This window comes from the organism of the source record quoted next, unplaced genomic scaffold (genome assembly GCF_019419815.1).
Source record: "Pyrus x bretschneideri cultivar Hongxiangsu unplaced genomic scaffold, Pyrus_bretschneideri_v1 Contig14, whole genome shotgun sequence".
NCBI lineage: Eukaryota > Viridiplantae > Streptophyta > Magnoliopsida > Rosales > Rosaceae > Pyrus > Pyrus x bretschneideri.
Genome location: NW_025999435.1, coordinates 2,805,129 through 2,819,572, shown reverse-complemented (window position 1 = coordinate 2,819,572; position 14,444 = coordinate 2,805,129). Strand labels below are relative to the sequence as shown.

Here is a 14,444-nt window from a genome sequence, read left to right as displayed (position 1 = left end):
AAATTGACGTTGCAAAGCAAAGAGAGTTTTTATGTAAATTCAAGTCCTAAGATACCTTCTATAAGAACGTGTCTCATTTTCATTAGGAGTGTGATATCCACATACCTTTTTAATTTTCGACTGTTGGATCGGATGAATTGAAGAAGATCAACGAATACAAATTATCATATATATATATATATATTTAAATGTTAGCTGCTTACTCTCTGTTCTTTTGCAGTGTGATCCTATTTCCAGTAGCAATCACTTTCTATATCACGGGGTGGTTATTCACTTTTTGGATAGCTTCTTCTCTCCAATGTATGCTCAACTTGGATTCTGAAATGCATTACTTAAACCCCATTAATGGATTGGTATATTCTAACTTGCATTAGTCATTGGTCTTGGGGTTTGACGTTGCCGAGCCAAGTATGTAGTCCATTTTCTCTCTTCCATCTCACCCTCGCTAGAGACAAATTCTGGTGCGATAATCCAACTTCAGTAAAGACAGTTTCCATCCGACTTCAGTGAAGCTAGGGTTTGATTTTCTTCAACTTGGATGCTTAATTGTCTTATTCTTAGAAAAAGGTTTTTGATTGCACGAGTGACCATATATCTTATCTAGAGTATGTAACAATAAGAAGAGATGGGAACAAAAGAGAGATCTGGAATCACTCTGGCCTTTGGCATCACAACAAGGGTGCATTGGAAATCACCCCAATAGATCAATTAGAGGCATCACAGCGAAGGTGACTAAATTTGGAATCACTCCAAGTCAACCTGTGTCTGACACATAAACAGGAAATCCAAAAGCTTACAAAGTAGCTCCTTTTTCATATATGGAATAGGAGGAGCCTCGTGCCCCATTCGTTCGAGGAGAGGAAGCTTTCTACACCAAAAAGATGCCAAAAAGTTTGAGAGCAAAAGAAGGAGCTGTCGAAAAGGGTAAACTATTTTCGATATATGGATTCGTGCTTGGATACTCCCTCCACCAGCTCAACCCCAGAGTTCTATGTATCATACCACCAGTGACTCCACCATTGCAGCAACAACAGCTACTTCGCAAAAGGCTCATGGGAATCGAAGAGTACCCCTCGAGACCTTTGCAGGTTTCTCTGAAGAAACAGTTTGAGGAAGGTGAGAAGACTCTTTCAAGTCAATATCTCGGCAACCAATTACTGCGACAATCAAAATCATCTCAGAAAATGTAGCATGTAAATCAACTGAGCGGAAAAGAAATCACTTTCACATTTGGTGGTATATCAGGGATTGTATGAAGGTTAAAGCAACAATCTAAGCTCAATGTTTGAAGCATTGAAAGACCACTGAGGCTGGGTAGGGTATGAAAGTCATTCCATGAAAGATACAAAACTTGTAAAGAAATTAGACTCCCAAGATCCTTAGGGATTGCATCATCAGCTAAATAGCACGATGAGAGATTTAATTCCCTTAGAGAGTTTAATCCCCGTAACGAATGTGGCAAATGAATACTTTCCACACCTGATAGGGATAAACGAGTGAGATTTTCAATCTTACTATGGAAGGTGGTACTTCTCTTATGTCTGTATGATCTGCTTCAAGTGTTCTCACTGATATCATCTCCCCTATATCCTCATGCAGTTCTGTGAATTCTGAACATCTATTAAGAAGAAGAGTCTCAACAGATTTCGACTTATAGAAATCCCTTGGAAGAGAAATAAGCTTAAAACAGTATGAAAGGTTCACCAAAGAAAGTCTTTTAAGATGACCAATGAAGGGGTGAATCTCGGACAAACTCATACACCATTCCAATATCAACTCTTCAAGATTTGGGACTTGTGAAAAGTCCGGTGATTTATGCAAGGAATGTGAATGGCTGAGATCAAGGGTTTTCAAGTTATGTAGCGACTGTTGCAGAATATCAAAAGAAAATTGAAATTAATATCCTAAATGAAGATGTTATAAAATAAAATAAAATAAAATTTAAAAAAAAAAAAAAAAAAAAGGAGAAGAAAAGCAAAAAACAAATAGAAACAGAACATCATCAGGTGTAATTCATTGTACCTTGGAACCCTCCCAAACTTGTACCAGTTTGCTTTCCTGCATCTCTAAAACAACTAGTCTTGGTTGATTAAAAAAGTCATCTGGTATGGACTTTAAAGGGCATCCTTTCCAACGCAGATATTTGTGTTCTCTTTTGAGCTCTACGCTGATTTGGTGATGGGATAAACGAGTGAGATTCTTCAATCCTAATATGGAAGGTGGTACTTCTCTTATGGCTGTTAGCTTTGCTTCAAGTGTTCTCAGTGATATCATCTCCCCTATATCCTCATGCAGTTCTCTGAATTGTAAACATCCATTAAGACGAAGAGTCTCAACAGATTTCAATTTATAGAAATCTCTTGGAAGAGAAATAAGCTTATCACACCACTCAAGGTTCACCAAAGAAAGTCTGTTAAGATGACCAATAGAAGGTGGTACTTGTCTTATGGTTGTATACTCTGCTTCAAGCGTTCTCAGTGATATCATCTCCCCTATATCCTCATGCAGTTCTATGAATTCTGAACATCTATTAAGAAGAAGAGTCTCAACAGATTTCGACTTATAGAAATCCCTTGGAAGAGAAATAAGCTTAACACAGTATGAAAGGCTCTCCAAAGAAAGTCTTTTAAGATGACCAATGGAGGGGTGAATCTCGAACAGACTACTACGTCCAACAATATCAACTCTTCAAGATTTGGGACTTGTGAAAAGTCTGGTGATTTTTGTAAGGAATGGGAATGGCCGAGATCAAGGGTTTTCAAGTTATGTAGCGACTGTTGCAGAAAATCAAAAGAAAATTGAAATTAATATCCGAAATGAAGACGTTATAAAAAAAAAAAAGAGAAGAAAACCAAAAACAAATAGAAACAGAACATCATCAGGTGTAATTCATCCTCATTGGGTGGTGGATGATTGACAATGTTTTAGTTGGTGGCATTGAGCTTGAATTCCTGATCATAACAGGCTAGATCAAGCATACTTTTCTGCGAGATGCTTTGCTGCTGGATGTTCATCCTTTGCATAATGTGTTCGTATTTAGATGTAAAAACTTACGTATGCCATAGGTATTTTGTAGATATAAAATTTTATTTGTAATTGGGAGTAATTTTTTGCTGGCCAATTGACATACAAACATCCATAAATACAATTAAATTGAGTCATATGTGAATGTGCAATCTTGATTGATAGAATGACTACCCATCCATCATGCCACATTATCTTGAAAGAGAACATGTCGTCGTTGCATATGACATTTCGAGCTGATAGTGCAGGCGTGAACACTGTCCATGGTTACAGTTCTGCGCCTATATAGTATGACCACGAACATAACTTTTGGAAGCTATAAGTTCCCCTACCCTTAAATTTATGATCTTGTTTACATCTGTCAGTGGTTTTCAAAACGGCTTTTTAATTCCATAAAATCTTCCATTGCCTCGGAGAACAGTGAATTCCATTGGAGCGCAGGGAGAAACTTGCCTGATAAGTGAAGCTCTTGAACCACTGTTCCACATAATTTTAAGCACCGCAAATCTTCCATTGGCTCCAAGATCTCTGGGAAGTTTTCAAGTTTGGAGCACCAAGAGAGATCGAGTTCCTCGAGATATTTCAACTTACAAATGCTCTTTGGGATATTTGAAAGGCTTCTGCAAAATCGTAATTTAAGTATTTTGAGCGCAGGGAGAAACTCGACAGATGAGTGTAGCACTTGAACCGCTGTTCCACTTAAATTTAAAGACTTCAAATGTTCCATTGGCTCCAAAATCTCAGGGAAGTTTTCAAGTATGGAGCACCAAGAGAGGTTGAGTTCCTCGAGATATTTCAACTTACAAATGCTCTTTGGGATACTTGAAAGCCTTTTGCAACGTTCTAGGTTAAGTATTTTGAGAGCAGGGAGAAACTCAAGTAATGAGTGTAGCTCTTGAACCGCTGTTTCTCTTAAATTTAAGTACTTCAAATATTCCATTGGCTCCAAGATCTCTGGGAAGTCTTCAAATTTACAGCAGCCGGAGAGATTGAGTACCTCAAGATATTTCAACATACAAATGCTCTTTGGGACACTTGAAAGCCTTTTGCAACGTTTTAGTATAAGTCTTTTGAGAGCAGGGAGAAACTCGATTAATGAGTGTAGCTCTTGAACCGCTGTTCCACTTAAATTTAAGGACTTCAAATGTTCCATTGGCTCCAAGATCTTTGGGAAGTTTTCAAGTTTAAAGCATCTGGAAAGATTGAGTCCCTCGAGATATTTCAACTTACAAACGTTGGTTGGTAGACTCACAAGTCTCGTGCAACTAACCAATGATAATTCATTTATATCCCTGGGAAGCTCAGAAAACTCGCCAAGAGATGTGCAGGAATTTATATAAAATGAACCATAAACTTTCAACTTACACCTGTTGCTTGGAAGTTTCTCAAGGTATCTGCATGAACTTGTACCCAAGTAAGAAATTTTTTCGTGAGACCAAACTGATTGGGGCAACTGCTTTATACCACTCTCAGATAAATCCAAGTATTCAATATTTCTTGGCATCTCTGGAAGATACTTGAGACTTCTGCAGCCTTGAAGATCAAGATGAGTAAGCTCGTCAAGATCTTGAAAATACCCAGGAATTTCAACCAAACTTTCACAGCCAGAGAGATTTATGGTCACAATTTTTAGACTCCCAGAGAGATTTGGAACTTCAGTTAGATACATAGAGTGAAACAGATCGATCACTTGTAAGTTCACAAGTCTCTGTAACAAGAGGAGAGAGAAATATCAAGAATTAATATAATTTCTACACTTAATTTTATACAAGAAATAGAATAGGCATATAATATACCTGGTCTTCTTGCCAAAGCTTCTTAACTCGGCTCCATGGCATATGAAGCTCAACTAGATTTTCCGGGGAAAATTTTGACGGCAAAGATTCCAGTGAATATCCCAACCAGTAAAGGTAACGAAGAGAATTGGGAAGGTCTAGAGAAGCAGCGGATTTGTTGTCTAATAATCCAAAAGTATGCCCAATAAGCGTTATTAGGTTTGACATCAGTTTGAAGTTCAATGGTTGCTTTTCACTCTCATACGTACTAAGTTCAATGGCTTCAACAATTGGAGTTTCCTGACAATAAGAACAAAGTTTAAATGTATATATCTTCAACATGGTAAGATGTAATGCTTATTTGGAAAAAGAATTCAACAAAGTTCTAGAATAATCTAGAGTATTTGCGATGGTAATGACGCACAAGTTTCGTAGTACCAAATGGCTCTTACCATCTAGTTGTACCATCACTTCTATCATCTTTCTATAGAGTGTAGGACCCATCAATGCATTTGGGTCCCATCTTTATTGGTGAGAAGGTACAAATGATGGTATAAATAAATAATAAGAATAACATTTTTGCAATAAAAATTCACTCAAATTAATTTTTTAAGAATCTGACTTCTTTATTATAAATGAGTTTTACTTTGTTGTGTTATCATCTAAAGTTTGCTATTTATTTTTTCTTAAAAACTAAAGAAAAAATTGAATGCATTTAACTCTTACCGTATTACTCTTCAGTACATGATGGACATCCTCATTCGTGAACAACCTATTCCGCTTATTGGGATCTTTAATACATTGTTCCCGAACAATTGTCATTCCCATTTCTTGTAGCGAATCGTGCATCTCTATGATTTCCCCTTTCCATTTATCTGAATAAATTGATATGAGAGACCTATCAATGAGAATTCTAATTCCAGATGTTGGAAAGAATCCACGAACATCTAACATTCGCTTTACCTCATTCACTTTCTTCCCCTTATGAAAACATGCTATATCCAGAAATATCTCCTTCTCATATTTTCCCAATCTATCATAACTTATTCTCAACACTTTCTGGATATCTTCACTGGGAGATTGTTTCAATTTGTTGAATTCATCTTCCCAGTCTTCTTTGCTCTTGCAATTGAAGAACAAGGACCCCAGAACTGTAAGAGCTAAAGGAACGCGTCTGGCATAATCCACGGTCTTTTTCACCAACTCCTCATAAGCTGTTCTACGAGTAGTGTTATCCTTGAAAGCATGCAAACAGAAGAGCTGAAAAGCGTCATTTGGTTTTAATACCTTAACCTCATAGATATTATCCTCTTTAACAGTTTGTCTAAGTGTGTCCCTATCTCTACTTGTGATAATGATTCTACCTCCATTGCCATACCTAAGACGATCACCAGCTAAAAGCTGCATTTGTATTGGACTACTCACATCATCAAGAACAATGAGGAGCTTTGTGCGACTGAGCCTATTTTGAACACCAATTGATCCTATGGATAGACCTTCTTCCCCTAATATCTCACTCAGAAGTTTATTTTGCAAGCGATCTAGTCCATCTGGTGGTTCTGATTTCTCCCTGACATTTTTAAGAAAACAAGAAGCTTCGAATTTAGAAGAGAGTCGGTGAAATATAGTTTCAGCAAGGGTGGTCTTGCCAATACCACCCATGCCCCAAATACCTACAGTGATGCAAGCGTCCTGTGAATGAATGCCCAGTAGCGATTCAATTTGCTCGATGTGGCTTTCAATTCCAACCAAGCCCTCCTCTAAATCACATGATGATTCACATTTCAAATTTGTCCAAATATGATCGACGACATTCTTAATTAGATCTGCCTCCGTCCTGGAATATATATAAGTATGAAATAGTTAGTCTTAAAGGCGTGTTGAAAAATTTGTCACGTAAATAAAGAAATATACTAAAAGGTTTAACACCGTATATTTGTGGAAAAAAAAAAAAAAATCTTGTTTTTCTCTCCTCAACTAAGTGTGCTTACATATTATAGCATTCAACCGACTATCTATTGATGAAAGTAAACTTGCCTCACTAATTAAACTGCTAACCCTAAAGAGAAATCAGATACGTTTAAATAGGGTACAACTAATTACAGAGAGACAGAGAGGGAGGCGTGCAATTGTGGGGAGGGGGAGGGGGAGGGGGAGGGGGAGGGGGAGGGAGAGTGGGAGGGGAAGGGCAAGGGAGAGGTAGAGGGAGAGATGTTGAACAGGGGCAAGTAAGACCTGTTTGTATGAGACCTGCGATTCAGTAAGTGGAAGGGTTACAGAGAGTGAAAGAGAGAAGGAGTTGTAGGGATTGCAGAGAGAGAAATAGAGAGGGATGAGTGGGTAGTCTTCTTCGGCGGTTCTGGAGAGATGAAGAAATCTTCTGGAGCAGATTCCTGAGAGAATGAGTATCCTTCTAAACCCCTCCTTTTGTTTGATGGGTTTTGTATATTTACGGGTGATACATATTTTATTGAATTTCGCGGTGTATAGACTAATGCTTAGTATTAGATGATGCTAAAAGGGATCCTTATCTTCTAAATCTTTAGCTTGCTCTACCTTGAATTTGTTTTGAGTTCTCTTACATGAGATTATCCCTTATGAAGAAGAGAACTAAATAGGGTGATTCTTATATTTGTTAAGATTTGTTCCCCAAAATCATGCAATAAGAGTACCACAGATCAAACTGTGGGCCCAAACATTTCTTGGAGGACATATATCCTGATGAATTGCTTAAACCTGATTTGGATGTTGAACCTTCTGTCGATATGCCAAGTTACCCAATTTTTAGTGTCTGTTGACATAAACCATGAAAAGCTTGGAAGCAACTGAGAGTCTCTCCTCAATAATTACACTTGTGTTCCGTCATCTTCACTAAAATGTCATTGATTTATATTAACAACTTCTATTTTTTCAATTTACAACATAGAAGCATGCATATGAGGGCAAAAAAAAATCCATGTGTTGATCAAGGAAGTTCAAAAAAGCTAATTAGTATATATGTAAGTAGAATTGTAAATATGATTGTACAATGTGTGCAGATAGAGTTGTAAATATGCGTAAAGAAAATTTATAACTCAAATTGTCACAAGTTTAAAGAAAATTTATAATATATAGTAATGCTTTACCAAATCTTAGCACAAATCAAATTGTCACAAGTTTAAAGAAAATTTACAACTTTATACAAATTAAAGAATGAGTTACTTACCCGTCTTTGTTTGAATAATCAAACCCAGACAGATCGGCTGCAGTCTTCAAAGCAGCCCTCCACTTGTGCACCTTATCAATACTGTCCTTGAAACGTTTTTCAAGTTGAGCAAATGCACCCGCATAACTCCCGTGTTGTTTTCGTACATAAGATGGTTTGATTTTGTAGAATATGGGTATAACCTTCTGGCCATATCTTTCCTTGCATTCGAGTATATGCACAAGCTCATCCAAACACCATGTGGAAGAAGCATAGTCTTTTGAGAAAATGATCACCGAATGCGTGGATTTCTCGATTGCCTCTCGAAGGGCAGGTCCGATTTCTTCTCCTTTCTGAAGTCTGTAATCTATGTAGGTTTCAATTTTTTTCTGAAGTAAGGCAGCATGAAGATGGCTGGTAATACCAAGGCGGGTGTCCTCACCTCTGAAATTGATAAACACATCATACTTTTCTCGACGAGGGGGGATATTAGCTTCAATACCATCCATCTGTTTGTGTCTCTTTTCTCGACGAGGGGGGATATTAGCTTCAATACCATCCATCTGTTTGTGTCTCTTTTCTCGATGAGGGGGGATATTAGCTTCAATATCATCCATCTGTTTGTGTCTCTCTCACACTAGAAGAAAAACTGCCATTGCACACTTCTTGATGACTGGAGACTCCTTGAATGGCAGTAATATATGTGGGAGTACATACATATAGACCACAATTGATCAAATCACTCACCTACATTTAGAAAATAGATAACCCTTACATAATGTGGCCGGGAACAAAGAATTGAGATCATCAAGCACCAACTAAATGAACAATTTAGGGACAGTAATTGCATTTATTACATACAAAAGTCTCCGGCTTCTCAGTATAATGCAATAGTTCTTTGGTGGCAGGATCAACAACCAACTGCCAAAACTGGTTCGAAGATTCAGCAGAAACTTACAGATGAACCTAAAAACAAAGTATGGCATCACGAAAAAACATGAGGAAAGAGCATCAGGAATATGGGGGAGAGTTGCAACATTATTCAATAGTTCAAGCTCTGTCAACAAACTAACCTTTATTACTAACATTGTACCCATCACCTTATATCCTTTATGAGCATCTGCAATGACGAACAACAAGAAGCAATAAAAGGAATTAACTTTTCGAAATCATATCTATAATTCCAAGCAAAAAACTTCCAGTTAACATACAGGAATACGGAACACAAAACTCACCAAGCATGTCTTAAGTAGAAAATTGCAGCAAACATCACAATTTAGCAAAAAGATATGCGACTGTTCCAGAGACACAAATACAACATCGGATTAAGCAAAATTTTATTACACACATAAGTGGAAATGGAAACAAACGAGAATTAAGCCTAGAATTCGAACCGGGCTGTCTAATAACAACGTGGTCCTTACTCCTCCTGAGTAAGTCCTTACAATATATACCAAGCAATGATCCTGAACTAAATCCATGGCCGTCCACATCCACAGATTGCATCACTGTTTGTGTATTTAATAACCACATTTTAGACCAGGTGGGCTAAAAGCCAAATTACCCTCCAAAATTTCCTCCCAAACCCACTCCAACCCAAGGGGAAATTTTGGGCTAAATGCTAAATGCTAAACCAATGCCAAATTCCCCCCAAAATTTAGCCCACTTCACCCAATATTTATCAAAATTTAAATTTTTTTAGATTAAAATGTTCATAAAATTAATTTACGATAGTCTACATATTTATTTAAAAAAAATTAATTTAACAAAAAAAATAGCCTAAGGTCATTTTTTTATAATTTCAGGCTAAAATTTTAGACTAGAACGGTTGGAGTTTCTGAGCTAAAAGCTAAATTTTCTGGGCTAAAAATTTTGACTTTTAGCCCAACCACTTACAATGCTTGCTGTGTAATATATGAAAAATAGTTTTATAAAATATTGAAGTAGTAAGATATAATCGTATAGTTGATTAATCCTAAAATCATAGAGATTTCACAAACCATTATTTTACCTTATCTCTCTGGCTACTTCGATCCTGGCTTCCTTTGCTAATTGCATGTTGCTCACTTAATTAATTAGCTGAAGAAGGTTCCACTTCCTACGACCGGAGGTGCGGCTGACTCCGAATTCGAAGGCTTCCACGACGGCTACGAAATATTGACGAGGACCTCGACTGCTCACTCCCTCTCTGACTCGCACCTGCTCTTCTCTCACAAACACCTCCTAACCCGACGCACCTCCCTCCCATGATCCCTCCCTATCAGACTCGGATCCCAACGCGATTCCCGATTCAGGCTCTACATCCACCGATCTTCCAAAAAACCGACCCACCCCCTCCCCTGATCCCTCCCTACCAGACCCGATCTTCCCAAACCTTCCTCCACCGCGTGCAGAGGGTTTCTGCTAGGAGATTCTGGCAATGATGGAGCTCGAGAGCCTCCACGATTTGTCTGGAGAAGGTAGAGAGAGAAAGGGTCAAAGGGGAGAAACAATCTGAGGGAGGCGGAGTGGAAGAGGAAAGGAAAGGCATAGAGAGATGAAAGAGAGTAAGGCTGCTTCTAAAACCGAGTGGGATGTAGAGTGTTGATCAATAAAATTAATATTAAAATATAATTGTGTCCAGACTTGAGACTTGTGAGGGAATTCACAAACTATTAAGACCATCTCCAACAATGGGCTAAATGCCAAATTTCCCCCCAAATTTCCCCCCCAAACCATCTCCAACTCATGCTAAAACATTGGGCTAAATGCCAAATGTTAAAGTTGGGCCAAATTCCCCCCAAAATTCCCCCCCCGCGCGACTGGACTCGCTGGCCCAAAGGCCAGTCTCGGCCCGTTCACTCGCGTACGCACCCCACGCGGTGCGCTTGCAGACGTTGCCCGACAGGGTGGGCCCCGCTGTCAGCGGGTTGTCGGCCACCCAGCTGAAGTCCAACGGCTATTTTTGCAATCCAACGGATGTGTTTCAAGGACCGTTGGTTGATCCAACGGTCCAAATTCAAATTTGATTTTTTAAAGTATGTTATTTTAAAATACATTGAATCCAACGGCTGAGATCAAATATAATCAAATCTAATGGTAAAAAAAAAGATCTAACGGCCCAAATTTAAATCTAACGGTTAAAATAATTAAAAAAAAATATTTAACTCAAAATTCACCCAAAAACTCTATAAATACCTATGTATTTGTTCAAACATCCACACAAAACTCAAATTTATCTTACAATTCTTCCAATTTATCTTTCCACCATTTCTTTCCATTTCCAAATTGTTCAACATGGCAAGAGAGCATATTAGAGGTCGTAATTGGACTTGTGAGGAAGATGTTGCTCTATGCTTGGCATGGGTTTCTGTTAGCGAAGATGGTGCAGTTGGCACTAATCAAAATAAGAAGGTTTTGTGGGATAAAATCATTGCAAAGTTTCAAGAAAACTGCAATGGTAGCAGGCGGGATGGTGGTGGTGTTTATGATCGATGGAAGACTATCAACAAAGCATGCACTTTATGGAAGGGAAGCTTGGAGAGAGCCGTGGTTGGCATGGCTAGTGGGAGGAGCGCCATAGAAATTGTGAGTTTTGTTCTTGATATTTTATTTGTCATGTACATAATATTATGTTGCAATTCTTCCACTCCCAATGCATACAATCGAGACTTCCTATCATGCCAGGGAAGCCTCTTTTTTCTGCCTTGCGTAGAAGCCTCTTCAAGTCTGCACGATTTGGGTTGCGGAGGTATGTGGCTCCATATATGCCTTCAATTGCCTTACAGAAGCGCTTCAGGTTCTCAATAGCAGTACTTCTGCAAGGCGGCAATACTCGTCAGTTGAGTCTGCAGAGCATCCATTAGCTAGCATGCGAAAAGCAGATGTGAGCTTCTGATGAGGTTATAGACCTTGTCGGCCGGTGGCATCTACCCTCCGTTCAAAGTATTGGTCATGATTGACAACTGCATTCAAGATGCTTTCAAAAAGCTCTCTCCTCATCCGAAACCGCCTCCGAAAATCATGAGCATGAAATCTCGGACGCTCGATGAAATAATCTTTCATCATTCGATCATGACACTCTTCTCTATCACGCTGCACATATGAACGCCCCGTGACAAAACCACGATGGCTAGATTCGCCATTGTGCTCAGATTGCATAAACGAGTTGAATAGTTCAACTTCAGCATTGAACAATTCTGCATCCTCAATCTCCATCCTTGATTGGTATTGTGCCATCTGCATTGCCATACTACGCCTTCTTCTATCACCCATTGATGAGATATTGAGGATTTTTAGGAAACAAAAACTCTTTGAAAGTTGAAAATGGGTGAATATAAAGGATGATTGAAGGTTGAAAGGTTGTGTGATCAACAAATATTGGACATATGTTTATATAGAGGATGATTTCTGAAAGTTTGGTGGTGAATGGTTGGTTGAAAGTTTGGTGTTTATATAGTTGGTGAAAGTTGAAAGTTTGGTGTTTATATAGTTGGTGAAAGTTGAAAGTGTGGTGTTCAACGGTTGGTGAATTGAAAATTTGGTGTTCAAAGTTTGGTGAATTGAAAGTTAGCCTAGGGTTGAAAGATTGGTAAAAGTTGACGGCTTGCTTTGTGGGAAATTTAGTGATTTTTCAATATTTATCGGAATTTAAATTTTTTTAGATTAAAATGTTCATAAAATTAATTTACGATAGTCTACATATTTATTTTTTTTTAAAAAAATTAATTTAACAAAAAAAATAGCATAAGTTCATTCTTTAATAATCCCGGGCTAAAATTTTAGGCCAGAACGGTTGGAGCAGAAAAGTTGTTTCTGGGCTAAAAGCTAAATTTTCCGGGCTAAAAAATTTGGCTTTTAGCCCAACCATTGGAGATGGTCTAAAGGGCACAAAACTGTTTTTTGTGCGTTAAAAAATTAATAAAAAATTATAATTACTAATATCCATAAATAGTAACACAAACTTTTTTTTTTGGTAAATTGGATTTATAACCAGGGCAAAAGTAACATGAATAAACTACTTCTGAGTGATATAGGGAGCAAAGATCGGGCACAAACCACACCATTGTATCACCCTAAATCACTTGAACCAAAACAAGATTTAAGATGGACACGGTAAACCATCCTTGTTCAATATATAAACTATCGAAGATAGAGGTCTGTCGATCCAAAGATAATCATAGTAACACAAACTTTTGAATTCAAATTTCAATAGACACAATACAGCTTTTTGTAGACACAATTTAATGTATCGTTTGGTTCAAAATGCACATTTGAAATAATTTTGTGCTCAATCAAACTTAAAAGCACAAATATATATATGTGTGCTCGCGCTCAATGAACTTGAAAAGGGCACCAATCAATTGTGTTATGTGAAATCCCAAGAATTTATTACCAAAGAAGAGAAGTATTTGAAACTTATTTATCGAATAGGTCTTTGTATGAAGATAGTAAGAATTATTATGAGCTCCTAGCATCTTGAATATTTTTTTGGATGTCAAATAACTATCTGGTTAATCATTGAGTCGATGTTAGATGGCAACCATTGAATGGCTAGGTGTGTGCCACGGGGTGACCATCCAAAATGACAGTGACCATATTACTAGTACACATGGTGGAAGGTGATTAGGTACTAAATAAAAATGTAGCGATCAATTATCACATAATGTGTCTTATTTTAGATTATTATCTTTTTCTTTAGCAACCACGTAGGTTACAGGAGGTGGCTTAACAATGCCATGCAATATGAGGTAGTGTGATGTATTAGAAGTGAATAAACAACCTAGTTGCTTAGTGTTCCAAGCTCTAAGCGGGACGTGGCTTCAAATAGCCTTAGGTGGCTGCACCATATCATTAATCCTTTATTGGGTTGACACCTTCAACTTTCCAATGAGATAAGAAGCGAACCCTTCAAGTACATCTGTAGCCAACTATGTATTTTCTATTATTTTCTTTACTCGGTTACCAAGTTCAGTAACCGACTCCATATAGTATAAATAGGATTCCCTCCATTTTAAAACAGAAAGAACGGTTGATATTTACTACCAAGTTTAGATGGCATGCAAAGCTTGAGGAAGCAACGTAGGGAAGAATAGATAGAGAGGGAAAATGTATATATTCACGTAAGTATAAATATAGAGAGAGAGATTAGAAAAATAAAGGAGAGTAGAAAAAATACTTGATGATTTAAGAGTGATCAAGGAAATTGCTTAAGTACGTGGACATCTAGCTATTCTGGTAATGACATGGATCTTTGTTTTAGCTTTGGAATCCAGATAGGGGAAATAAGGCAAACCTTAACGGAAATTGATTTTATTAAATTTCATGAAGTGATAATGTTCTGATCTTTTTGGTTGATTAATGTGGTTGAATAGTAATGGGCTAATTGCTTCAGTTAAGTGTTTACTTGTTATTGGTTATGGAATTATTGTTGAAATGTTATTCGTTAAGAATATACTATGATACATGTGGAAGATAAATTG

General features: G+C 37.6%; 2 protein-coding genes across 9 annotated transcripts; both read right to left on the bottom strand.

Annotated features, from left to right (window-relative positions):
- Positions 1-744: 744 nt before the first annotated feature.
- Positions 745-2,816, bottom strand: LOC108867682 (disease resistance protein LAZ5-like). The gene is made up of 3 exons (XM_048580017.1): positions 2,023-2,816; positions 1,480-1,866; positions 745-765 (listed from the first exon to the last, which is right to left on the bottom strand). Exons 1-3 carry the CDS (start codon positions 2,485-2,487, stop codon positions 745-747), a joined length of 873 nt encoding a protein of 290 aa, XP_048435974.1. The 5' UTR covers positions 2,488-2,816.
- A 252-nt stretch (positions 2,817-3,068) lies between these two features.
- LOC103953645 (disease resistance protein RPV1-like) lies at positions 3,069-10,562 on the bottom strand. 8 transcript variants are annotated; one of them, XM_048579752.1, is made up of 9 exons: positions 9,995-10,561; positions 9,378-9,491; positions 9,219-9,278; positions 9,057-9,103; positions 8,845-8,949; positions 8,005-8,730; positions 5,526-6,636; positions 4,821-5,099; positions 3,069-4,732 (listed from the first exon to the last, which is right to left on the bottom strand). In XM_048579752.1, exons 6-9 carry the CDS (start codon positions 8,598-8,600, stop codon positions 3,386-3,388), a joined length of 3,333 nt encoding a protein of 1,110 aa, XP_048435709.1. In that variant the 5' UTR covers positions 8,601-8,730; positions 8,845-8,949; positions 9,057-9,103; positions 9,219-9,278; positions 9,378-9,491; positions 9,995-10,561; the 3' UTR covers positions 3,069-3,385. The 8 variants fall into 8 exon arrangements, with proteins under 8 accessions (XP_048435709.1, XP_048435710.1, XP_048435708.1 ...); XM_048579753.1 differs by having other exon boundaries at positions 9,429-9,491; XM_048579751.1 differs by lacking the exon at positions 9,378-9,491.
- Between the last annotated feature and the right edge of the window lie 3,882 nt (positions 10,563-14,444).